Source organism: Hyperoodon ampullatus (genome assembly GCF_949752795.1).
Source record: "Hyperoodon ampullatus genome assembly, chromosome: 14".
In the NCBI taxonomy this organism is placed as follows: Eukaryota; Metazoa; Chordata; class Mammalia; order Artiodactyla; family Ziphiidae; genus Hyperoodon; species Hyperoodon ampullatus.
The window spans coordinates 70,912,000-70,939,544 of NC_136927.1; the positions used below are offsets into that span (position 1 = coordinate 70,912,000).

At 46.6% G+C, this 27,545-nt stretch overlaps 1 protein-coding gene across 10 annotated transcripts in view; it reads right to left on the bottom strand.

The window, feature by feature from the left end:
* Positions 1-27,545, bottom strand: part of PTPRT (protein tyrosine phosphatase receptor type T) — a gene marked incomplete at both ends in the record, with an annotated part of 1,101,453 nt that overhangs the window by 76,786 nt on the left and 997,122 nt on the right. For 6 of the 10 annotated variants that reach the window (XM_079719321.1, XM_079719327.1, XM_079719323.1 and 3 more), the window contains 2 exons: positions 5,423-5,510; positions 26,388-26,578. In XM_079719321.1, the coding sequence (XP_079575447.1) occupies positions 5,423-5,510; positions 26,388-26,578 (279 nt within the window). Of the gene's footprint in view, positions 1-5,422; positions 5,511-9,007; positions 9,092-26,387; positions 26,579-27,545 lie in introns of all 10 variants that reach the window. The other 4 variants (XM_079719325.1, XM_079719326.1, XM_079719319.1 and 1 more) reach the window with 2 other exon arrangements.

Here is a 27,545-nt window from a genome sequence, read left to right on the forward strand (position 1 = left end):
AGAACACAGTCAATACTTTATAATAACTTTAAATGGAGTATAATCTAAAAAAATTATTGAATCACTATGCTGTACACCTGAAACTTATGTAACATTGTAAATCAACTTTTCTTTAATAAAAATAAAAAGAAAAAAAGATGAGAGGTTTGTAAACCTGAGAGTGTATTGGTGTCACTGGTGGGCTTTTTAGAACAGAGATTGCTGGGTGCCACCCCCAGAATGTCTGCTTTGATAGGTCTAGATGGGACCCCAAAATGAGCATTTCTAGCAAGTTCTCAGGTGTTGTTGCTCCGGGGACCACACTTTGAGAACCACTGGACTCTGTCTACAGATTCCCTTGTCCTCTGGCTCTGGCTGGGTTCAGCCACTGGAAAGCACAGGCAGAAGACTGGACTAAGTGGGGAGGGCCATCGAGGTACTCATCCCTTCAGCTCCCTTTTTTGGGGTCACCATGGGCTGGCTGCAAGGCCACTGAAGGTCACACCTCTGACCAGGTCCTCTCTCTCTGGGTTCTGGGAACCTCTTCTTACTGAATCCTCTGCGGCCTAGGCATGGCATTTAGCCCCAGGGTGCCACACTATTCCCTGTAGTCTCCCACAGCTAGCTCACATTTTCATTTAAAAAAAAAAAAGTCACTTGATTAAATTATCCTCAAATCACCCTCTTTGAAGGTCCCATCTATTTCCTGCTGGGACCCTGACAGATGCCAGAGGGAAGCCTCATTTGATAAAATCTGCACCCCTGAGATCACTTCCTCTCCTCTGGGTAATTTCCCTCCAGTCAAGGAAGCACCCTCTGCAACTTCCACATGGGGAACGCTTGGTATTCTTGAAATTTCTCCTTGTCCACCATATACGCCCCAGGGCTACTTAAAAGTAAAGAACTCTTTGTTCTGTTTTCCCCATTCATTTCCTTTCCTTTCACTTCCTTTCTTTTCTCCTCCCTGGAAACCCCACTGTCTCTACTGCTAAATTCTAAACAGAATCGTTTGGAAGAAAGGGCTTATTTAGCCAAGGTTTCTCTTTCATTGTTTCATTGGCAGACTGTGCCCTCCCTCCCTCTCTTCCCCTTTCATCTTCTCTGTTCTCCCAGGCCTGGGCCTTTGTCCTCCACTCCAGCCTCCGAGTGCCCTGGGTTCCTTAAGATGCTAATCACACCCGGTTTTCTTTTTGCACCAAGAATATTTCTATTTATCGAGCCAGTGCCGACTTTGCCTCCGGGAGGGAAACGTACAAGGGCAGGAACACTTTCTAATCCTCGAGGCTGTTTCTCTTTTCCTTTTTTCATTTCAATTCCAGGACTTTTTTTTTTCTTTCTTGGTTCCCCTTTATGCCTTGCACTGCTTTGGGATGCACTGGTTACTTTGGTACTGTCTCCTCTCAGGACTGAGGGCAGACCTGGTCCAGCCACAATTGGCTGCAGAATTACTGACCCGTACATTAGAAAGGAGATTCAGGTTTCTTTAAACCCACCAAGATGGTATCATGAGGTGTCTGAATTTCCTCTGCCTCTGTTTGGGTTTCCCCAGAAGTAGATACAAGATGAGGATTCCAGTGCAAGCCGTTTACATACGAAGAGAAGAGGACACCAGGAGGAAAGGGGGAGGGGAGAGAGACAGCCAAGAGAAGGCAGCCCAGGAAGGGTGGGCAACTGCAGCCCACGGCCCACGGAAGCTCCGGAGAAAGGTGCAGAACACACACCCCAGTGAAGGCGAGGATGAGCAGCTGGGCTATTGCATGGTCTAGGGAGAGACCGCTTTGTGCCTGGGCACAGCAGCCTGCCCCAGCTTTGGAGAAAGTCCTCAGGCAAAGAGATGCGGACAGGCCAGGACTGGGGGGAACCAGTGAGGCCCCAGGGCACACACTTGAAGGAGGCGCTTGCTCTCAGGGTCAGGCAGGTGCAGGGTCAACAGCTGAGACTGAGCAGCGCCTGGAAGGTTGCACGCTGGGTGCGTCGCCTGCCTCAGCCTAGTCCCGGCCCCGGATGCCAGCAGGAGTTACTGCACCGGGAGGCGTCGGAGCCGTGGGGTGTGGATGGGACACGGACGGCACCTTCTGCTCCCTGTGATGGAGTCTAATCCCTTTCACTGTTCTCCCTGCTGCCTGGAATCCTGCCTTCTCAGACGTGGCTCCTGAAGGGGATGCGACTGTCCTCCTCTCTCCCTCCTGTGTCCCATCTCTCCACCCTCTTCCTTCAGGCTCAGAATGTCTTCCTTGATTGACTATCACTGTTCCTAGAGCCATCCTGATCCAGACTTCCTCCATCCATCCTTTCTGGGTGCTCTCTATATTTTGGGGGAAGCCAGAAGGGAGAGACCCATGGCTCAAGCCCTTTGGGGCCTTGCAGGGAGTCCGTGCATTCCCACATTCAGTCCTGTCTACTGAGCACCAGCCATGAGCCAGGTCTGGGGACACAGAAGTGCAAGAGAGCCCTAGCTCTGTTGCTGCAGGACACCTGTTCGGGTGAGGAGATCAGGCAGCCAACAGACAGTCATGCAAATGCTCTCAAATCACAATACTGATGAGAACTAAGGAGAAGACATGCCTTGTGCTCTCGGAGTGAATAATCGGGTTTTGACCAAATTATAATGGTCAGAAGAATTCCCTGAGGAAGTGATACCTGAGCTAAGATCTGAAGAATAAGTAGAACTTAGCAGAGCAAAGAGAGGAGGGACGGGCATGTTGATAGAGAGAAGAGAATGTGCAAAGGCCCTGTGTCACGGATGAGCGTGTAAAGTTCAAGGTACTGAAAGGCCGGTGGGGCTTAACCGAGGAGACTGTGGTGGAGAGGCCATGGTGTGAAATGCGATGGAGAAAGGGCTGAGGGCCTTTGGAAGAGAAGGGCTCAACACTGAAGGAAGCCATTTGAAGGGTTTTCTGTAGGACAGTGACATGTTTCAATTCATATTTTGAGGAGGTCCCTCTGGCTTCTGTTAAGGATCAGATAGGATACATTTGGGGGCCAAAGTAGATGTGGAACAACCAGGAAGAAGGTGGGCAGAGGCCAGGTGAGATCTGATGATGGCTTGGGCACGGATGCTGAGCGCAAAGGGTCGGCAGTGGGACGTCCAGAAAGATACCAAGGCTTTCATCCTGGGCTCCTCAGGCTTTGGACCAGATACCTGGCCCGGCCTGGATGCCCTTGTCTCTCGAGGGACAGGGTCTCTTCACTGTGCTCTAATTGTTTAGTTTTTCTATTATTATTTTCTCTTATACTACTGCATCATTATACCCATTTTACAGAGAGAAGACTAAGGCTTAGAGTGAGTACACAGGTCTTACAGCCTATAATTTAGTGGATCCCATCTGAACTCACCATCTGATATGGGGAACAGACAAGTGACCAGGTATTTGAGGGCACTAGTACACGATGGTGCTCAAGCAGAGGACGGTCAGAGCAAGCAGAGCCTGTGCCTGGAATGCGAGTTCCCTGGCAGCAGAGACTGAGTGTCCCAGTGCCCAGCACAGGGCCTGGCTCAGAGGAGGCCCCGACATCATAGGTCTTTATACACATTTCCCGACTGTTTGAACGTCTCTTTCCAACACTACATTTGCAAGAAATTTTTTTTTTTTAAGAAATCTTGCTGTCTGCATTACTCTCTTCCAAGAGACGAATTATAAATGTTTTTCTGATTAGTTCTCCTATTCATAGCCGATTTCTAAATCAGCACAGGAAACAGCTAAGCTAAAACTTCTGCCTCTTTTTTCCTTTACAAGCCGCCTGTATCTTACGCTTTCTTCCTCTAAGCTTTTTCTTAGGCAATGTCTAGACAGTTAAAGAAAACAAAACAAAACACTGAACTGTGCTAGAAATAATCTGTTATTCAGGATTTTTTTTTTTTTTTTTTGGCTCAACTGGGTTACTCTGAGAACTGAGACCAAGGGATGCTTCGTACCCAACTGGTGAGATGTCAAATGGTCCAGGTTGGCTGTGCCATGGCAGACAGGGGCTATTGTTGACTCCTGTTCTAATCAGAGTATGTGCTTGGCATTTTGTATGAGGTAAGTTTGTCCTCTGTATTTATGTTGTGTAGAAGGCTGTGCACACCAGTATCTGGCAATGATCATACTTGTGTGTGAACTGTGTGTGGTGTGTAGTTCTACAGCAGTCTCTCTCTCCCTTTCCTTCCAGCACTGAATAGCATGCAGGGTCCCACACAAGTACTGTCACTGCCCTTGTTCAGGCCCCCTCGTCCCTTGCTAGGACTCTTACAGTAGCCTAAGTGGTCCCTTGGCCTCCAGCCTCTCTCAATCAAATCCACCTTCCCAATAAGCTGCCCTGGTGATCCTTCCAAAATAGACATCTGATTATGCTTCCCTGCCCCAACCTGGCTTATTCCACATCCCCACATAGGTATTCAGTGAATTTTGCTTAAAATAAGGAGGATGGTGTATCCACACTGCTCATCAGTGACCCTGAGAAAGGAACTCTATGGCTACGAGTAATGGTGCCAGGTACTGTGCCAAGGGTTTTACGAACCTTTTTTCAACCATACTATCTTTATTCTTTTCCTCACTTTAAAGGCGAGAAAACTGAAGCTCAGAGAGGTCAGGTCACCTGCCCAGGGCCCCACGGCTGGGATAGGAGCCCAGCCAGTCTGACTCCAGAGGGCTGGAACTACTCTGTGCCACTGTTTTCATCAAACCACACACCAGGGGGTGCTTCCAGGAACGCTAGAGCTCACTGCTGAGCAAAAGGCAATGTTCTTCCACGCCTCCCTGCCCCAGGTCCACACAAAACAAGCTTTCTCCTGCAGGCTCAGGGCCACCAAACACCCAGGCCGACATAGGCCCTGAGTGGCAGGCACTCACCACAGGGCCCTGCCCTGGCCAGCAGTGGGGTCTGGCAGAAGTCGTGATGCCCTAAACTCTACCTCTTGTGTGAACAGGGTAACCTTGGGCTCCCCTGAGCCCTGAGCTGGCCCAAACCCTCAGCTGTAGGCCAGAGTTCCTGGCTCCTTCTGAGAACCCATCCTTGCTTGGGACTCGACCTCCTTGGAATAGCATTATCTCTCACCTAGGTGTTCTCAGCCCCTCCTTCATGGGCTGGACCTTGCTCTCCACCCCAAGATGCTGCCATGATGGGTTTTTGCAGAGGGGGCCTGCTGGGAACACCCTTGTGGCTGGGCTTCCTCCCCGACCTGAAGAATTCTTGAGCGGGCAAGATCCAAGCTTCAGAGGTTTCCTGCATCTACTGTGCCTGGACCCAGCTCCCTGCCTGCCCCCTCTGGCTGAGATCAGCCATGCTCTGTCATCCAGGCCAGGGATGGCAGGGAGGCTGAGACACAGCTCCACGCTTAGCATGTGGACCCAAATCTGGAAACATCAAGGATTATGTGGTAACAAATTCCAGGTAAAGAATAGTGATAGCTTCTTTTTGTCTGTGTGCCCAAAGCCTGGAGCCCTCCCAGAAGGTCACCTACAGGATATGATGTTGCCGTATCGATTCTTGTTGCGGTTTTCATCCTCTTTGGCTGTGTCCCACGAGGCTGTCTGCCCCTCCGGTAAGGCCTAGAACAAAAAGGACAGAGTGATTAGAATGGCTGGAGATGGGAGCTTTACCTGGGTGTCCAAGGGGAAAACGAGACCCACTGTGATGGGCCACACAGTGCAAAAGACTGTGTGTTCTTGGATGGGGCCTGGGGAGAACACAGACTTGTCCCCTCCCTGGCTTATTCACTTGTTCAGGGACTCAAATGTTATTGATGTCTTTTGTGTGTCATGAGCTCAAGTCTGGTGCAGGAGGAGAGTCATTTGTTCATTCGTTCACTTGACGGATATTTGACCCCTAATATGTGTCTGGTGCTATTCTAGGTACTTGGAATACAGCAAAATAGACAAAGTCCCCTTGAGCTTTCAGTCAACTGGGAGATGCAGCAAACGAACAAGCAAACATATAGAATTTTAAATAGTGTAAAATGCTGTGAAGAAAATAAAGCAAGGTAGAGGTATAGTGATCGTGCATGAGAATTATTTTGGACTGCACAGTCTGGGAGGGCTTCTCTGAGAAGGTAACATTTAAGTTAATTCCTTCATGATGTGAAAAAGCCAGTCATGCCAAGAAAAGTGGGAAGTGTTTCCCAGGCAGAGAGGACAGTGGAGGCAAAGGTGGTAACCGAATGACCATGTTCAAGGATGAGGTGGGGAAAGCAGTGACAAAAGCATCTGGAGAGTTCAGGCTTTATAAGGCATTGTGGTCATTGGTAATGAGTTGGGTATTATTCCAGGTGTGATAGGAAACCATTCGAGGGTTTCGAGCAGGGCAGTTAGCTAATTTGATTTATGTTTTACAAAGCACATTCTGGCTCATGTATGGAATAGGGACTCTAGGAGGCCCAGGGAGGAAGCAGGGACATCAGTTAGGAAGTTGTTACAATAGTCCTGCCAAGAGATGATGGTACCTTGGACCAAGATGGTGCAGTAGATGTGGTGGGAAGTGATTACTTTTAGGATGTTCAGTTGAATATTGCAGATTTTGGTTTTCCCCCAGAAGCAGCCTCAGAAACAAGGATTCTAGTATGAGATTTGTTTGGGAGGCAATCCTAAGGAGCTCATGGGTGGGAGAGTGGGAAAAGTCAGACAATCGAGGGAAGAACGCCAATACAGGGTACATCAACGAACAAATAACCACTGCACCTGAGGCTTAATCCCATGGGCCCATCTCATGGCTCAGAGTTGTTCTCCCAGAGGAAGAAGGGAGTTGGGGTATTTATCCCCCAGTTCCCATCTATCACTGATTGAGGACAACTCTTAGGAAATCCCTTGGCACTTCTGCCATGCTCTGTAGACAAGGTGTGCATATTCTTTTGTCTTAAGGAAGTACTCAGGCAAAAAGTTGCAAGTGCTTGCAGAAGGCGGGCATTGGGTGGGCATACATGGGAAAAGTGAGTGTGGAAGGGATGTGGGCAGGGCACCAACACATCTACTAAAGACGTGGACTATGAAGGAAAGAGAAGGATGAAGGCTGACTGGTTAAAGAACGGTGCGGAGAGTCACATCTTTTATTGAGATGGAGAAGAAACAGATGGGGGAGAAACAGGTTTGGGGAAGCACGAATTAAATATTGTGTTCTGGGTACATGAAGTACTGAATATTTAGAACCATGTATAGCACTTGCTTCTAAACATGTCCAAAACAATGAAAAAACAGGAGCAGCAGATGACTAGTCAACTTTCAAGCTGAGATACTGAGCAGGAAATTGGACATAGAGGTTCAGAGTTAGAAGGAAGGAAGAGATGGGACTCATCAGTTTAGGAGAAAACAGACAAGTAAACAACCATGTGACGTGATTTAACAGAGTTATGAGCCAAGTGTTATGGAAACACTGGGGAGGGTGCAGCCACTTATCTCACAGAGAAGGAAGATGGGCATTTCAGGGAGTGGGAACAGCTTTAGAAAAGCGGCAGAAGCATGAATGTCAGACCACATCTTGACTACTGCCCCAACCCTGTCTCTGGTAGAACAGGCTGGATGCCCTGCTCATGGCCCCTGCACTACTTCTGAGACTGAATTTGCTACCTCTTCAGTCTACATAGCTCCCTGTCAGCAGTGCAGGGGAGAGGAGCTTCCGGTCATCTTAATACACCAGCCTTGACTTTGCCCACCTATTTCTTACCAGTTCTACATGCTAAGCAAGGAGAAGTCTGTAACCTGATTGGTCAGAAATTCAGCCATTCAGTGGGCAGTGCTTTATGCGCAGGCAGGACCACTGTCTATTCAAAGCCCAGACCATGTGTGATTCCCCCTTTCTTGCTTCCGGTCTCCCATGTCTCTTCCAAGCCAGCCTGGGTGGGTCTTCTTCTAGAGCAGGAGTCGGCAAACTTTTTCTGTAGTGGGTCAGATAACAGGCAGCATGGGCTTGGTAAGCCACGCAGTCTCTGTTCCAACTACTCATACTCGACTCCACCGTTGTAGAGAGAACACAATCCTAGACACAATGCAAACACATGGGCATGTCTGTGTTCCACTAAAACCTGATTTACAAAAAACAAGTGTTGGGCTGGATTTAGCCTGTGGCTGTAGTTTGCTGACCTTTATTCTAGAAGCATGACCATGTTCCTCATCTGTGCAGTGGTTGGGTGGATAGAATGGGTGCCCATTCTGCTACCTAGCCATACCAGACTGAATGGAGATGGGGTGAGAGGTCCTTGCCTAGGCTAAGCCATGTTCTCTAACTTAGTTTTGCCCAGGGTTTTAGACTGGGGGAACAGAGTGCCTTCCCAGCAATTACTTGATCAGAATGTTGTTCTTTGTGTGTCAGAAACCCTTAGACTGGTACCCTGGAGGAGAAGCAAAACAGGTTCTAGGCTTTGCCCTAAATCTGAGTGTGGAAAAGTGCTATGGAGATAGCAGCGTGCTCGTTCTGCAAATGGACGGCTTGTTTCTCCTTTTTCCCCTCCTCATCCTGTATTTACTCATAATAATTGACCGTCACCCTGCATCCCTCGTCACCAGTGCAGACCATCTGCAGACCACAAATGGTTCGTGCTTTGGCATGGAACTCTTAGAACCCAGATTCCAGCCCTTGGCCTCATCCTCTCACCCGAGCCAGGTAGCTCCAGCTCTTTCAGGCAACTTGCCAGGCCTATATACTCCTGGTTCTCTGCAGGGGTGGGGAGTGCTTGTCTCAGTGGTAGCATTAGACTTCTTGATGTTTAAGCTGATACTCTGGGGATGGATTTCTGCCTGAAACCCTCTGTAATAAAAGCCACTATTCATCTAATAGCCACCTAAAGTGCTATGAAACCGAGAATAGCACCCTCTGCATGTTTTCATACTCATTTTTGGGGCAAAAAAATCTGCTGGCTACTCATTATGTGCCAGGATTCAGGTTACAGTTAGATTAAGGTTTTGTAATGGCTGAACATTAGAATTGTCTGGGGAAGCTTTAAAACTCCCAGGCCCTACCCCAGACCATTAAATCAGAGTCTAATCAGGCATCAGGAGTATTTAAAGCTCCCCAGGTGATTCTAATGTGCAGCCATGATTCTTGCAAATAGTGAATTTACCTGGAGAAATACTTTCCCACAGGTCTCCTCTTGCTTGGTTTTGTCCCCTCCAATCCATTCTCCTGTATAATCAGAGAGATCTTTCTAATATGTGGATAGGACCCAGTTACTCCCCTGGCCACTGTCACTTCAGTATAAATTCCAAACTCTTTAGTACAAGGTCCTTAATGATTTCACCCCATAAGCCCCTCCAGCCTCATTTCTTACCCTTAAAACAATATTTCAGTGATTAGCAACTAAACACAATGCCAGAGACAATTTCAGGTGTTACAGACTTCTGAGACTGACTATATACACAGTGTTCCCTCTGCCTGAAATTCTCTTCCACCTGAGTCTGGCTGGTAAACTCCTACATATCCTTCAAAACCCAGTTCAAGCATCTTCTCTTTTGTGAAACCTTCCTTGCTTACTTTCCCACCATCCCACTGCATCCCCAGCTAGTCAGTCACTTCTATTATTAGCTGGACTCCTTTACATCTGATCATTTGAATGTCTTGTCTTCCAACCTGGTGATGGGCTACTCCAGGTAAAGGGTAGCATCTTATTCATGTCTGTATCTTCATAACCCAATACTGGCTTTGTATTTCATATGTGCTTGAATCACCCCTTTTGAATAAATGAATGGATGGATAGATGGAAAAAAAAATAGTGTGTGAGATGGCTTCTGTGCATACAGAGGCAAAGATCCTGGAATCTCAGAGGTCTAAGTGGCCTTGAAAATAATTTGTTTGTGCTCCCTTCCACAATGGCCTTCCAGGCAGCTGATAAGCTGATCCCTAACATCTGTTCACTGGATACCATCAAACTTGGATGCTCTTGGTGATGGAGAGCTCACTACACCATAAAGCTTCCTGCCTCACTTTTGGACAGACCCTCTGGGCATTTCTTTGTGTACTCTGCCTCCATGTACTTCGCCTTTGCCCTGATCCACGGGGCCCCACAGAGTATGTATGCATCCTCTGCACCACGACACTGCAGAAGTTTAATGAACGTCCCTGTCCACCCTCAGAGTCCTGACATGGCACAGTTTGGGAGTCCTTTCAACATCCAGGCCATGCTCTTCAGGATAAACCCAGTGCGAAGATATCCTTGGAAAAATCCTAGATAGTTGTGATGAGTGGCACGTCTCCGTGGGAGATCATGCAGGCTCCTGGCACAGTCTTGGGAGCCTCTGTGTCTCCCTGGTGGGGGATGAGGGAGAATGTGTGGGCCCGGGGGCTGTGATGATGTTGACAAAGGCTGAGAGGCAACACCTCACGCAGCCGCCCAGGAGTGAGTGGTAATGACCCCTTAGTTTGCAGACTGTGATCACACATCCATTTCCATTTTTAGGGAGCTGCAACCTAATAGGGGATAATCTCAGGAAGGAAAAAAATATGAGGGGGTAAAAGTATGAAAGGGAGTCTCATCTCCGTCTTCAAAGTGAGCAGCCGAGGGGGATTATATTTGCATTAGTGGCTAGTTACAGTAGATTGACCAGGGAATGCTGGCAGTCATTAGGAGCTAATCACATTCTTCTGGAACCAAAATTGCCATCTCATTATATTCACCCATCATTAATCTCCACTACCCTTTCCTCATTCTCTTCTCCTTAGAGTGTTGAGCTCTATTTTTTTTTTTTTTTTTTTTTTTTTTTGTGGTACGCGGGCCTCTCACTGCTGTGGCCTCTCCCGTTGTGGAGTACAGGCTCCGGACGCGCAGGCTCAGCGGCCATGGCTCACGGGCCCAGCTGCTCCGCGGCATGTGGGATCTTCCCGGACCGGGGCATGAACCCGTGTCCCCTGCATCGGTAGGCGGACTCTCAACCACTGTGCCACCAGGGAAGCCCTTGAGCTCTATTTTTACACTCTTCTCTTAGTGTGGAAATGTTTCCAACTCTTCCACAGTGTTGTTTTCTAAGGCAGTCATTTTTCTTTTCCTTTTTTTTTTTTTTTATAAGTCCTAAAAGGTGTATGGGGGGATGTCTGCATCTCTGGAGGTCTGGGCTGTGGTATTCATAGACTCCTCAAAAGGCAGATCTGAAAGGATCTTTTGAGAATGTTATTGCCCCACTTTACAGATCAGCAAAGTGAGGTCTGAAAACATGAAATGACTCACCCAAGAATGCACATTAAGGGAGCCCTTCTTCCCCCCATCCCTTCTTCCTTCTCTCTTTCCTTCCTTTTCCAATGCCCATCTGGCTTCTAGGACTATGCTAGGTCCTAGAAATAATAGCAACGAACACGGCAGACAAGATCTCATGGACTTTCTGTCCTAGTTGTGGGAAGGTGCAAACAATAAACAAGATAATTATTGTTTAAAACAAGTGCTACAGAGGCAACAAACAAAGTCCTGGGATAGACAGTGACTCTGGAAAGGGCACCCCTTTAGGGAGGGTGGCTGGGGCAGAGCTCTTCGAAAAGGTGGCATTTGAGAAGGGAAAGAGCAGCCCCTGGAGCTGGTCATTACCACTCACTCCTGGGCAGCTGCGTGAGGTGTTGCCTCTCAGCCTTTGTCAACATCATCACAGCCCCCGGGCCCACACATTCTCCTTCATCCCCCACCAGGGGGACACAGAGGCTCCCAAGACTGTGCCAGGAGCCTGCATGATCTCCCACGGAGACGTGCCACTCATCACAACTATCTAGGATTTTTCCAGGAGCGGGCTTGGCGCTCCCAGCTGGACCTTGGTGTTTTCCTGTTGAACTTAAGCAATTCCACAGAATGCCAACACCAGACAAAGCTCCTCTGAGACCAGGATGGAACAAGGCTAAAACTAGACCACTCTGTAGTCATATCCAAACACAAACAGGAATATTGCCCAAGCCCAAAAAAAAACACCAACAACCCACCCCCTATCCTGGCTCACGTGAGTGACGCTGCTCCTTTGCCAATTTCAGCTGTAGCCTCGAGCCTGTTCCCCCTTCTAAGAGTTAAGATTTATTAAGGTACCCAATCCTACCACTTCCTATGGGTGTCTAATCTAGAACAAAGCCCCAAATCACCTAACACAGTGCACATCCTATGAGTCCTTTCTGACACCCTCTTCCTGAGATTTCCCACAGTTCCTAAATCCAGCTTATTCAACTCCAGGTGTATTTCTACTGGTCTCCTGTTGACACATTTGAGCTGAAAAATAGATGATGAGCAGAAGCCAGCTATGGCAAGAGCTGAGGGAAGCATGTTCCAGGATGACAATGAGTGTAGAGGCCCTGAGATGGAACGAGCTTGGTGTGTTCTAGAACTTGAAGGGAGGCTCTACAGAGCTGAGAGAATATAAGTGACACATCATGTGGATGGGGAAGGTGTGGTGCTCAGTTGAGGTCTTGTGGACCACGGCCAAGAATGAGAGTTTTATTTTAAGTCAATGGGGATGCTTTGGACATTTTTAAAAACGAGGAGGCGAAGCCAGTACCAGCATCGTGACAAGTGGCTAAGAGCACTTGTCTCTTAAACCCTCCCTGTATCCTTCTTGACAGGCTTCATAGACTTTAGGATAAGATTATCATCTGGTACCTGTCCCAGACCAACTCTTCTTATGGTTGGTAGGCGTTCCACCTACCCACCCACCCACCGTCCCCTGCAGGAGCCAGTGGGGAGCTCAGATCCCCCGACCACAAGTCACAGGCTTCTTCTGACCTGTTATGCTGAGTCACAGGACTCTGCAACCTAGCCCGGTTTCCCCCCTTACTACTTCAATTTCTTGTTAGAACTGAGAATTGGCCCTGATGTCTGCTTGGCTGATTCCTCTTCCTACCTGTTGGTTTGGCCCTACTGAGATATGAAAGTCCTTTCTGAAGCTTGCCATCCTTCTCTGGACACTCTTCTCTGTACCTAAGCCTCCTTGAGTTAGGCCCCAGATAGCGAGACATCAGAACACAGAGTTTCCAAGAGTAGCTCACCTCCAATCTATGGCTGAGAGTATCCTGCTCCATTTCCTTTACCTGTTCACCCACTAACCTCAGCAGATTCTGTCAGCTATGAGGCCCTCCTCACTCCCTTTGGCTTGACTGTATCCCTGGAGATAATTGGATATGATATGCCCTGGGGCGTAGCAAAACCAGGCCCAGGGAATGCTGACCAGGCAGTTCCTGGCTGATGCTTCAGGGCACAGCCGAGGGCCTGCTTCCTCCATGATCAGTCTGGCCTGCCAGGGTTTCTCCGTGACCCCACCTACCACTGCACTCTCCTGATGCAGGGAAGATCCCAGAGAGTCTTCACAAAGGAGGAGCCATTTTACCTGGGTCTTTCACACATCTATCTCGTCAAGAAACACCTCTTGCCGTGCATCTGAGAGGGAAAAGGCAGGGCTTTGCAAAAGGAAGACAGACTAGAGTGTTTGGATATTTTTACTGCAAATCATTTTACCACTCCAAGTCTCAATTAACTTTTTTGAAAATTAAGTCAATAATACACCCTTCAGGTTAGGTGTGGGGGAAGGATTTGACTACACAGGGGCAGCATGGGGAATTCTTTTGCCAATGGAACTCTTATGTACCCTGATTGTTTTGGTGTTTATGTGACTCCATGAATGTTAAAACTCATACAATTGTATACCGTGTGACCCCCAAATAAATTTTGCAGCATATGAATTTAAAAATGAAAAAAAATACACCCCATGGAGCTTTGTGATGATTAGTGATTACCTGAGATAATGCCTGTAGGCACCTAACCCAATGCCTGGCACATGGCAGGTGTTCAGACTCTTCCATCCCAAGGATATGCTATCCAGCCCCCTTGTTTCACCCCCAGAATTCATTCTCTGCCTCCTATTGAGCAGAAACATCCAGATTATTGTCACAAGACAAAAGAGGGGGGATCCTTGCACCATCCTTCCTGGTTTGCCTCAGACCAAAGGGGTTCCTGGGATGTAGAACTTTCGTTTAAAACTGGGACCATCCTGGGAAAACTGGGACAACCTGGTCACAGGTAAGACACAGTATTAAGGGAGTGAGAAGGAGTTTTATGGGCGGTTGGAAGCCTAAGGTCTGGTCTCAACTGAGGTCCATGAGCTCAGTAAATACCCATGTTTACTGAAGACCATGGCTAGTTGGTGGATGGCAAGGGCTACCATGGATGGCTGTACAGGCTGTGCACAACATAAGAGCACCAAATCTAAGGGAGCACCATTCATCTGGTAGGCATGACAGATTTCTGTATATATTATGAACATCTTCTGCAAGGTGATAAAGTCAAGTATCTTGAGACAGGTGTACCTTTTGCTATTTCACTCTAAGGTGCTGTATGAGTTAGTGGTGGCCCTGGCAGAGACCACGCTTTCAACAAATGCCTGCTTCTCTGCTGAAAAGCACACACCTTAGGGATTATAAATGTGGACAGAGAAGGCAGGAGAGGATGCCTAATGACATCTACTCGGAGTGGCATCAGGAGAGCAAATATATTGTGTGCCATGCCACTAAGTAGACGGTAATTTATGAGTTCTGGGAATGTTGAGTCAAAAATCGGAGGGTGGCAAGATGGGGGTATTTGTCTGTGACAGGAGTCTGGAACAAGCAGAACAGTTGAGTGTCTATCTGCATAGAGTCACAAAGCACCCTTTAAAAGGCCCCACTGAAAGCTACGAGATCTCTTTTAAATGACAAAGTTTAGGTCAGCTGTTCTCAAACTTTGGTAGGGATCCAGATTTTCTAGAGAATCTGGTAGAATGCAGAGGCCTGGGCCCTGTCCTGCATCCAGGAGCCTGTGTCTCAATGTTCTTTACTAACTCCAGGTGGTTCTGACACATAACACAGTTTAAGAACCACTGTTTTAGGCAGGAAGGTGATTGGAAACAGCAAATTCCTGGGGAAGACTCACTCTGAAGACACTCTATACACCTACAGAGACAGCCCACGATGTGAGGGTCTTTCTGTGTCAGTGTCTTTCTTTAAGAAATACTGCCTTTTAAATTTCTGGATGGCATTATTTTTTTTTTCAGTTTTTTTAAGTTGAAGTATAGTTGATTTACAAATTGTGCCAATCTCTGTGGTACAGCAAAGTGACTCAGAGTCTAAAATATGGCACAAATGGACCTATCTACAAAACAGAAACAGACTCATAGACCTACAGAACACACTTGTGGTTGCCAAAGGGGAGCGGGGAGGGAGAGGGATGGACTTGGAGGTTAGGGTTGGTGGATGCAAACTATTACATTTAGAATGGATGGGACTACTCTTTTTATTTTATTATTATTTTTTTACCATCTTTGTTGGTGTATAGTTGCTTTACAATGAATGGTGTGTTAGTTTCTGCTGTATCACAAAGTGAATCAGCTATATGTATACATATATCCCCATATCCCCTCCCTCTTGCATCTCCCTCCCACCCTCCCTATCCCACCCCTCTAGGTGGTCACAAAGCACCGAGCTGATCTCCCTGTGCTATGTGGCTGCTTCCCACTAGCTATCTATTTTACATTTGGTAGTGTATATATGTCCATGCCACTCTCTCACTTCGTTGATGGGACTATTCTTAACCATAAAGTTTTTCACCAGTACTCTGCAAATCAATTACATTAATATTTAGTATACTATTTTCCACATGCTTCAGAGAAGAGAGATGAGTAAGACGCTGGCCCTACTTCCAAGAGGCCTATAGTTTGATGGGAAAGCTCATACTAGGGTACATCTATTCCTCCCATCTCTGAGCCTATAACCTGGGGGGACCCCTGCATCCCATTCCAGGCTACAGACTTCTGGTCCTGTCCACACATTTCCTCCATCTGCATGCATGAGTTTCTGGGAGGGTGCCTCTGGGTCAACAGCTCTCCCCTAAACTTGAAGTCAGCTAGAGTTAAGGGGTGGACTGTCAAAGGCCATGATTTACCTTGTTAATTCTGTTCAGGAAAACTGTGAAAACTTCCTATTTGTCTCCCCAACTAGTTTCATTTTGATTTTTCTTTTTTCATAGACAGGCATCTTTGTTTCCTGTCTAAGAGCTGGCTTGCAACATTTCAGCTCTTTTATGTTTCTGAGCCCCTGAACCTCTGTTTCACTCTGTCACACAGGCTTTTCCTCTACCCAGCCGTCTCCTTTTCTTCAGCTCAGTGCCTCATCTTTTTTTTTTTTTTTTTTTTTTTGTGGTACGCGGGCCTCTCACTGTTGTGGCCTCTCCCGTTGCGGAGCACAGGCTCCGGATGTGCAGGCTCAGCGGCCATGGCTCACGGACCCAGCTGCTCCACGGCATGTGGGATCTTCCCGGACCGGGGCATGAACCCGCGTCCCCTGCATCGGCAGGCAGACGCTCAACCACTGCGCCACCAGGGAAGCCCAGTGTCTCATCTTTTAGAAAGCTTCTGATTGATGCTGGCAGCAATAACTGACAAAAAGCAAAACTAAATGACAAAAACCTGCATTCACCCTGGACCGCCCTTTCTCATGGGTCTACAAAGCATGTTAACTAGAGTTCCGTTATGTGATTACAGGGTGTGGTAAGACCATGAGCTTCCTTCAAAGTAGGGTCTTTATTTTCTTTCTGTATCTTTCTAACTATCTCCAGTAAACTACACAGTGTAAGGTACTCAGTAAGTGTTTCTGGCCAAATGAAGTACCAGCATATATTATCAGCCTTCAGGAGTCCATGCTATGTAGTCACACATGTCACAGAAGATGAAACATGGACCCAGAGATGGAAGAGTCTTGTCCAAGCCCACCCAGCATATCAGTAGCAGATTGAGAACCACGTCTTAACCCTCACTTGAGACACTTTTCTATGGTACCACCTGAAAATTGCTCACTTGGTTGGGGAGGATTCCAAATAAACAGAAAATATTGTTTGCTGGGTTACAAACAGAATACTAAGTGGAAAAATAAAAATAAGCTCAGAGGAAAGGACTCGGTTAATAGTCTCCTGTACATGAGCTCTTTCTTGCTAGGAAAACTTCCAAGTCTGAAACTACACGGTTCCTGATGCCTTTTGGCCACCTCTGGAAAAGGCCCAGTTTCTCCTTATTTTTTATTTATTTTTAATTTTTATTTTATTTTATTTTATTTATTTATTTATTTTGGTACGCGGGCCTCTCACTGTTGTGGCCTCTCCCGTTGCGGAGCACAGGCTCCGGACGTGCAGGCTCAGCGGCCATGGCTCACGGGCCTAGCTGCTCCACGGCATGTGGGATCTTCCCGGACTGGGGCACGAACCCGTGTCCCCTGCATCGGCAGGCAGACTCTCAACCACTGCGCCACCAGGGAAGCCCTCTCCTTATTTTAATCCATGGTGAGTGGAATGAAATGAGCCAGCAGAGTCAAGTCTTTCTAATTTGGTCATTATGAGTTTCCAGAGCTGGAGAACAACCATGGTTTTCCCTTTCACGATTTGGGCTTCTGCCACTAATTCCCCATGCCCCTACCCAAGAATCACTCATTTGCAAATTGAGAAGCTGGACCAGAATCTCTCAGAGATCACCTGCAGTGGCATGTTCTGGGACTCTTTTACCAACTGAGGAGAGAAAAAAATTGTGGGAGAAGCAGGAGGTCCGCTCTGTCTCTGCTCAGGTGGCTCTGAGCAGAGAAGAGGGCACCTGGGGAGATCTGAAGCATCCATCTCCTTGGTTACACTCCATTGGGAGGCTGCCCACCATCACTTAGATGACTAAGAGAAAGATGGCAACACTGGTCTCACCCCACACAAGCCATGCACATGGTGTGTCTGCCCAGAGCTGGAAAATGAACAAATGTTTGCTCTTCATTAGGCTGCATCATATTCCTCACAGCTGTTCCTTGTTGCCTTAAATAATCTTAATGGAGCTGTAGTAACCAATACCTTCTGGTTTCCCTACTGGGCTTGTTCTATTCATTATGATGACAGGCTGCCTGGATTGGACTGGATTAACATGCTTCTCTTCCTTCTCACCATCACAAAGTCACCTCACCCTATTGCTCCACATCCTTCCCAAACTTGATACTCATCTGACCATGACAGTGGCTGGCGTTCTAGGACTCACAGACAATCCCACTCTCCAGCCAACATCTGTTAGCATTTGATGGCATGCTTAGGATTTTTGGTTTGTAACTGGGGAAGGTGGGGGAATTTGTGCTGGGGGAGGTAGGACTGAAGACTCTGCAGTCCAGGATCACGTGAAGAAGTCCCTTGACTCTAATGTGACTGTGGTCCAATAGCAGGGCAGATTTGTGGGGTCCTCACATGCCTCCAGGGGCATTGGATGTGACTGGGAGCAAGTACAGGAGGTGAGGGGAAGGGTCTGTGGACACAAGCAGGGCACGTGCTGGGGACTCCACGGGCCTCCTCAGACCAGCGTCTCAACCTTGAAAGTACATTAGAGTCATCTGGAGAGCTTAAGAGATACTGATCCCTGGATCCCACTTCCAGAGATTCTCATTTAATTGGTCTGAAGGATGGCCCGGGTGTTGGTGTTTTTAAAACTTCCTTGGGTTATTCTAATGTGCAGTCAAGATTGAAAGCCTCTAAGACTCAGATATGTATGGGAAGTGCAGTTAATTTGCCTTAGGCCTCCTTGAGTTCTTAGGAACCCAAGGTCCCTGGTCAATCACCGTGGCTAGTACTTGAGACATAACTACGGGGATGGTAGCCTGAGAGAGTGGGGTCCAGTGGAGCTACAGGTGGGATGGGAGATCCAGCTGGCCTGGACAATTAGTTCCCACTGAGACTCCCAACGTATCATGGACAGAAGCACTCTTTGGATCACTCTGAGCAATGTCTTCACGCCCATTGCCTAAATATGAAAATGGAGGCCCAGAGAGGGGGAGTAACTGGCTCAAGGTCACCCAGATAGTTAATGAAAGAGACAGGGCTTAAATCTAGGCATTCTGACTCTCAATTCAGGACCATTCATGCATTATTTCAAGTCACCGAACTTAAAATATATACATTGAGAGGTTCAAGTTTACATGCTAAAGAGAGCAAGCTGATTTTATGGCTCGACATGAAAGAATGTGTGTGGGCTTGTCTAGGCTCGGGGCCCAGTCTCCAGGTTCAGGCAAACCCACATTTTCCTTGAATTACTGTCCCAGCCCCTTACCTGCCTCTGATCTCCCTGTTCTGATCTACGACAAATAGTTGCATCTAAAATGCGAATCCATAGTGGCTGTATCAATTTACATTCCCACCAACATTGCAAGAGTGTTACCTTTTCTCCACATCCTCTCCAGCATTTATTGTTTCTAGATTTTTTGATGATGGCCATTCTGACCGGTGTGAGATGATATCTCATCGTATTTTTGATTTGCATTTCTCTAATGTTTGGTGATGTTGAGCATTCTTTCATGTGTCTGTTGGCAATCTGTATATCTTCTTTGGAGAAATGTCTATTTAGGTCTTCTGCCCATTTTTGGATTAGGTTGTTTGTTTTTTTGTTATTGAGCTGCATGAGCTGCTTGTAAATTTTGGAGATTAATCCTTTGTCAGTTGCTTCATTTGCAAATATTTTCTCCCATTCTGAGGTTGTCTTTTTGTCTTGTTTATGGTTTCCTTTGCTGTGCAAAAGCTTTGAAGTTTCATTAGGCCCCATTTGTTTATTTTTGTTTTTATTTCCATTTCTCTAGGAGGTGGGTCAAAAAGGATCTTGCTGTGATTTATGTCCTAGAGTGTTCTGCCTATGTTTTCCTCTAAGAGTTTTATAGCATCTGGCCTTACATTTAGGTCTTTAATCCATTTTGAGTTTATTTTTGTGTATGGTGTTAGGGAGTGTTCTAATTTCATTCTTTTACATGTAGCTGTCTAGTTTTCCCAGCACCACTTATTGAAGAGGCTGTCTTTTCTCCACTGTATATTCTTGCCCCCTTTATCAAAGATAAGGTGACCATATGTGCATGGGTTTATCTCTGGGCTTTCTATCCTGTTCCATTGATCTATATTTCTGTTTCTGTGCCAGTACCATACTGTCTTGATTATCCCACTAAACTACTGGGCATATACCCTGAGAAAACCATAATTCAAAAAGAGTCATGTACCAAAATGTTCATTGCAGCTCTATTTACAATAGCCAGGACATGGAAGCAACCTAAGTGTCCATCAACAGATGAATGGATAAAGAAGATGTGGCACATATATACAAGGGAATATTACTCAGCCATAAAAGGAAATGAAATTGAGATATTTGTAGTGAGATGGATGAACCTAGATTCTGTCATACAGAGTGAAGTAAGTCAGAAAGAGAAAGACAAATATCGTATGCTAACACATATATATGGAATCTAAAAAAAAAAATGGTCATAAAGAACCTAGGGGCAAGACGGGAATAAAGACGCAGGCGTACTAGAGAATGGACTTGAGGATACGGGGAGCAGGAAGGGTAAGCTGGGACAAAGTGAGACAGTGGCATGGACATATATACACTACCAGATATAAAATAGATAGCTAGTGGGAAGCAGCCACATAGCACAGGGACATCAGCTCGGTGCTTTGTGACCACCTAGAGTGGTGGGATAGGGAGGGTGGGAGGGAGGGAGACGCAAGAGGGAAGAGATATGGGAACATATGTATATGTATACTTGATTCACTTTGTTATAAAGCAGAAACTAACACACCATTGTAAAGCAATTATACTCCAATAAAGATGTTAAATAAATAAAATAAAATAAAATGCGAATCCAGCTTAAAAGAATCCTGCTCCCTTCAGTGGCTCCCCATTGCTCCCGGAATAAACTCCAAATCCCCTTGTCCACACCCCCTGCCTGCCCCTACTAACAATTTCAGCCCCATCCTCTTCTTTGCTCCCTCCTATTTCTCAAGCTTTGGCTTAGGCTTTATGTCTTCCAGAAAGCCACTGGCTATCCATCCTCAGGCTAGGCTTAATGCACCCCACCTCCAAGGGCTCTGATAGCACTCTGGGGATACCTCTACCGTGACATTTTACCAAACAGTGAAATAATTAGTTTATATGCCCATCTCGAAGGATAAGCTCTAAGCTCCCCAGAAGGCAAGGACTCTCTCTTGTCTCCTCAGTTTCTAGAGTCCAGTACAATGCCTGGTCTATGAAACGTGCTCTGACATCTCACAGTTGAAATTCTGTGTTTTTAATATCATCTATGTGTCAATGGCTCCCAAAGGTTTCTCCCCAGTCCAGGCTTCTTTCCCAAATTCCAGACTCATATATCCAACTACCTGCTTTCCATCTCCACTAAGATATCTAATAGACATCTTAGTTCAAAATCAAACTCCCCATTCCTTCCTCATCCCCAAGTCTGTCCCACCTGCAGCCTTCCCATCTCCACTGGTGGCAACTCCATCCTTCCAGTGGCTTGGGTAATAGCCTTGAAGTCACCCTTGATTCCTCTCTTTCTCTCCCAGGCCACATGTAATGTGTTAGATAATCCTGTTGGCTCTATCTTTAAGATACACCCAGAATCCAGCCACCTCTCTCCACCGCCGCTGCCACATCCTGGGTGAGTCAGCGCTGTCTCTCTGCTGGGTCACTGCAGTGGGCTCGCAACTGGTTTCCCTGCTTTTACCCTTTCCTCCTTCTGTCTATTCTCCACAGAGCAGCAAGAATCAGTCTTTCAAAATAATGTCAGAAAATTATCACTTGTCTTCTCAAAACTCTGCAGTGGCTTTCCATTTCATTCAGAGTAAAAGCCAAAGTCCCTATGATGGCTTATAAGGCACTATATGGTCAGGCCCCCTTTATTTCTCCAATTGCACCTTCTATTACTTTTCTTTCTTGTTCACTGGACTCACACCGCACTTGACCTCCTTGTACATGCCAGATATATTACTCCCTTGATCTTGACTCTTTTCCTCCAGATACTTTCTAGCATGTCTCTGCTCAAATCTCATATTCTGATTAAAGACTGCACTTTCATCCTGTTTAATACTGGAACTCCTTCACCTCATGTCCCTGGAACATACCATCTCCCTTCCCTGCGCTTCTCTTTCATTTCCCATGGGACTTACTTGTGGAAGACTGTATTATCCACAGGTTATATTTCCCAATACTCCTGTTCCGTATTCTCTCTTAGAATCTTGCAGCTACACCTCCCTTCATCAACAGATGGAGTCTAATTCCCCTCCCCTAGGATGTAGGCAGTTATTGTTTGCGTATAACCAACATAAGGTGGTTGGAGTGATGCTGTGTGGCGTCCAACTGTAGGTAACAAGGGGTGACGCACTTTCCACCTTGTTAGCTAGCGGGCTCACCAGCAGAGCTCTGTGCCACCACGTAAGAAGTTCAGTGATCCTGAGGCAACCATGCTGTGAGGAAGCCCAGGCCACCTGAAGTGGCTGAGAGTAGGTGTTCCAGCTGGCAACCCCAGCTGAGACCCCAGTTGTTAGCTATCTGAGTGAAGACACTTTCAGATCTTCAGTCCCAAGTCTTAGAGCATTTCCAGTCAAGGCTTTAGACATCATGGAATAGAGACAGACTATCCCTGTTGTACCCTGTCCAAATGCCTGATCCACAGAATCAGTGAGCACCATAAATTGGCTGTTTTACGTCACTAAGATTTGGGGTAGTTTGTAACACAGCAAACAGTGTTTTTCACTGTCTAACATACTATATTATTTACTAACATATTACATTAAGTAAGTTATTGTAAAATAACTTCCTTATTTTTAAGTCTATTGTTTATTTTGGGTTTCCTCCACTAGAACACAAGCTTCACAAGGGCATGGATCTTTGTCCATTTTTGTTCTCTGTTGTATCCCAAATACCTCAAACAGTTCTTAGAAATAGTAACTACTCAGTAAATATTTAATGAGCAAATTTGTAAGTGATTGTAAAACTTAAGTGAATTTTATAAGACACAGCTTGCTATAGCTGAGAGGTCCCTTATATGTCAACTTGTCAAACCCACTAATTTGTATGAAAAAAATGAGCAGGGTAGGGGAGTGACAGGCAACAAACAGAGCACATGGTGTGTGGGTTCGATAGTAGGATTGAAGACCCAGGAATCATATATCTACAACAGGAAACAGTCTTCAAGTAGATTTGTGATTCTTTGTTCAGTATGTAGATTCCAGACATCACAGGAGGCTTGATGATCAAAGCAATATCCAGCTATAGTCTAAGGAACTGGAAAGATAGTGTGGAAAGACACCTATGAAGTAATGTTTTCCAATTAACCTCTAGTTAATCAGGAAATGCTGTTAACTAGAAGCTAAGCATTCAAGCTAACTGATTAATATAACTTGAACTAACTGAGGGCAAGTCTAGTCTACTTAATGATATTTCTGGTTGAAGTTCAAATGGTGGAACAACATTTATTGTTTTCTCTCTCATTATAAAAGCAGTTCATTTCCACGCTAGAAAATTTGGAAAATGTAAAAAGGCACAAAAAAATAAATGAAAAAAAAATCAATCCAAATCCCACCACAAAAGGATGGATACCTTTAATAGATATCATTCTGGAAGGAAATGCACCAAAGTCGTCAAATATATTTGTATTTCTGTTTTCAAATTTTAGATTGCAAGTTCTTAGAACAGTGCTTCTCAGGCTTTGACTACTTGGCCCCCTTTCTGATAAGCCACATATGTCCCTTAATGCTATTTGAAACTTTAAAACAAATTAAATATTATGACTAATGACTTATTAAACCTTCATGATATTGAATACGACTTTACAAACAACACAACCTCTCCTGACATTCACTCACCATACAGGTCTACACGAGTGAGTGTGAGCGCACACACGTCCCCCCCCATACTTTAAGGGGTTGGGATTGAGGCAGGAGAGAGATGGGCCCCAGGCTGAGCAGCTGCAAACAGTCTCCTGTAGACACTTCGAAATAAAGATAATGACAGGAGCAGAGCCCTGCTTGAGTAAAAGATAAGGCGAGCACATTTTTCTCATTCCTATGGTCAAGGAGACATCCTAGACCACATGTGTGCAGAAAAGATACTCAGGGGTCAAAGGTGAGAGGGGGCACCAGCCCATAATATGTCCCACCAACCTCCCAGAAACCGTCATGCTAGAATTCATCTTGGCTGAAAGATGTGCGTGCACATCGGGCAGGGCCCTGAGTCAGGCCAAATATGGGCACGAGCAAGATGACTGGCCAGAGGGACCTGGAAAACTGCCCTCACATAAGCAATTTTAGCCACCTCTACTGGGCGCGACTTACTCTGAGTCTGCCTATGTGTACTTCCACACATACTTTGCTTCTAATAAACATTTTATCTGCTTCATAATCTCTGTCTCTTTGCTGAATTCTTTTTTCAAAGAAGACAAGGACCGAGGTCCAGTCGCTGGACTCCACGGCCCCCTGAGATCAGGATCATTTAACCAACCTCCTAGGAAATAAGGCCCAGGGATGTGAGGTGATGAGACCATCACCTGCAATTCTTATCCCAGTATCCTTCCAAAATTTATAGACTGAGTATATGAAAAATACTATTTTTTTTTTTTTTTTTTTTTTTGCGGTACGCGGGTGTCTCACTGTTGTGGCCTCTCCCGTTGTGGAGCACAGGCTCCGGACGCACAGGCTCAGTGGCCATGGCTCACAGGCCCAGCCGCTCCGTGGCATGTGGGATCTTCCCGGACCAGGGCACGAACCCATGCCCCCTGCATCGGCAGGCAGACTCTCAACCACTGTCCCGCCAGGGAAGCTCGAAAAATACTATTTTACTTAGACCATATTTGAAATTAACTGCCGGGGACAGGAATAAAGACACAGACGTAGAGAATGGACTTGAGGACATGGGGAGGGGGAAAGGTAAGCTGGGACGAAGTGAGATAGTGGCATGGACATATATACACTACCAAATGTAAAATAGGTAGCTAGTGGGAAGCAGCCGCATAGCACAGGGAGACCAGCTCTGTGCTTTGTGACCACCTAGAGGGGTGGGATAGGGTGGGTGGGCGGGAGATGCAAGAGGGAGGGGATATGGGGATATATGTATACGTATAGCTGATTCACTTTGTAATACAGCAGAAACTAGCACACCATTGTAAAGAAATGACACTCCAATAAAGATGTTAAAACAAAAAAACCAAAACAAAACAAAAGAAGTTAACTGCTGGTTCTCCTGAGCTGGTAATTACTCATGTCCATTGACATAAACGTTTTTGTTCACAAACGTTTGTTCATAAACGTTTTTGTCCTCCTAGCTACCATGTTTTATACTCTCAAAGTTTTAGGACCAGACAGGCCCTTAGTAATCACCTATCCAAACTCTTCATTCAAATAATAAAGAACTTTAAAACTCAGGTAGCGAAACGATAGGCCACACAGTTTGTTGTATTGGAATCTGGATGTCTGGACACCCCCTACTGCCAAATTTAGCACAATTTCATGACCTCACACAACTTCCGAAATATTGCTTTGTAAGCTCTTTCTCAGAATACAGTCTGAGAGATAAACTTAGTCTGCAGTATCAAGAATTCCAAATGTGTAGCATCTGAGTCAATGCATTTTCACTGCACACAGTGAAACTGAACCTAGCATATCTGGGCCATGTGATGCATGTGAGAAACCATCCCCCACCACCACCACAACAACAAAACCTAGTGCATCTAACTCAGAGCCTGGCACACAGTAAATGCTCAAAAGATATTTTGGGAAGGATGGAGGAGAGGTAGACAGAGGAAAGGAAAAGAGAAGAAAGAGATGCTTGGTTCCAAAGCAGCCTGCAGCTGGATCCCGACCAGACCGGCTCAGGAGGGATGCAAAATTCCTCTTGGGGGGTCAGGTGCTCTTTAGTGCAGGAAAACATCTTAATGAGTTTTTCCTTCTACCTTTTGTTTGTAAAAGGTGAGGCCTAAAGGGCAAGGAGTGAAACAAAAGGAGTGAGATGAAGATAGCTATAATTGTTCTGCATAATAAAGTAGAGGGAGTGGAGTTCTTTTCCTGGCTGCTATAAAAAGGAGGAGAAAAAGAAAAGGAAAATTTTAGGACACTCAAAGGAACTTTTGGGAAGGAAGTGGATAGAGACCTGTCTGGTGACCAGAACCTCACCTCAGGAGGACTTGTATTCAGTACTTCCTGTACTCCACTGCAATCCTTCTGTGATTCCCTAAACCTTAGTAACAACTGCTACTCACAAATCCTTGGCATTAGAGACTCGCTGGGGAGGAAGGTAAGGGATGTCCAAGGCAGGGGTGCGGAGCAGGTACCGAGAGAGGGAGGACAGCAGTCGCCAGATGCGATATTGACTTGGGGGTGTTGAAAACACAACAGAAGCATGACAATGAGGCCAGAGGTGACCAGGAGCAAGCAGGCCTGCTGAAAATCACTGGCAGGGGTGATCTGCTGGCTTTTCTACAACACGTGGGATGGGGGCTGGAGCCATTCTATTGATATCTTCTCATTGAAGGCAGGTGTGACTCTAAACTGATGCAGTAGGTCTGGGTGGGCCTGAGATGGTGCATTTCCAGCAGGCTCCCAGGTGGTGCTGATGCTGCTGAACCGGGGACCCTACTTTGAGTACCTTTAGTACCCATGAAGCCTCTGTGCCCATCAGGGAGTGTCCCGCAGGCTGGTCTCTTACCTCATATTCCTCCTTGAACCCGTAGCCCTGGCCTCTCTTCATCTGAGTGATGTGCTGGAGCAGGTCAGCCACCCGGATGGCGGGCTGGAACTGGTCCCGGGGATAGCTCATCTCCACGGGGTCGCAGGCGCGGTAGGGGTGAGTCTGGATCGTGAGGGTGGGCTGGGACAGCTCCCCACGGCTGCCATCTGCTTCAAAGAGAAGGAGAGAGAACAGACCATCACCTATAGGAGTTTTGTCCTCTGCCCTCTGTGGCTCCCCCTAGGTTGACCTCAGGAGGGCAGAGGGACCTAACTCAGGACTCAGCTGATCAGGGAACCGCAGAAAGAATAAAGAAACACGGTTTCCCTGCCATGGCTGTGGCGGTAGATTTAAACATGAAAACAACAAACAAACCAGTGACACACAATACCCCTTGGTTCGTTTCTACTTCAAGGGTGCCTCTTCATGGAGTAAAGACAAGGTTCCAGGTTGGCTGTCATCTCCTGCCTGTTTCTGTCCTTCCTTCAGGCTTGCCAGGGTAGTCTCAGCCAATCCAGGCCAATCCCAGAACCAGTGAGAAGCCAGGCAGGATGGATACTAGGAGCACCCTCCTGTTGAGGAAGCAGGCTTCCTGGAATCATCTCTGGTGCCTGCCTGCAGGTGAGGAGAGCCTCAGGTCCCTGGAGATCAGAGCCATGGGTCTGCTTCTGGTCCATTTGCCTGCATCCCCATGTAACCTGGTTTCTCTACTAGTTTGTTTCCTTTGGGTCATACACTGGGAGGAATTGGAGCCAGTCTTGGATCCGCAGTAGACAGCAGGGACCCTGACCCTCTCAGCTGCTCACCAGCTATGGGCTCTGCAACAATGATCACCTTCTGCCTACTGTCTAGTTTCCCCAGAATTGAACACTCTTAATCCAGGAGTGATGTTGAACCTACCTTGCAGGTAGGGAAGCCTGAGCCTCCTCCTTCAGTCCTGATAGCTACTTCTCCCAGGCCTGGGTCCTACGCCTCATCTCCTTCATACATCTATCCTTGGTATAAGATCTATAATCTCGCCTGATAATAATCTTTAGACACACTGAATTGTGTTAACTGCTCCCTGCTAGTTGGGCCGCCCTCAAAACTGATGCCTGCTTAGGTTGGAATTTGAATTCCTCTGCTCTCCTTAGACCA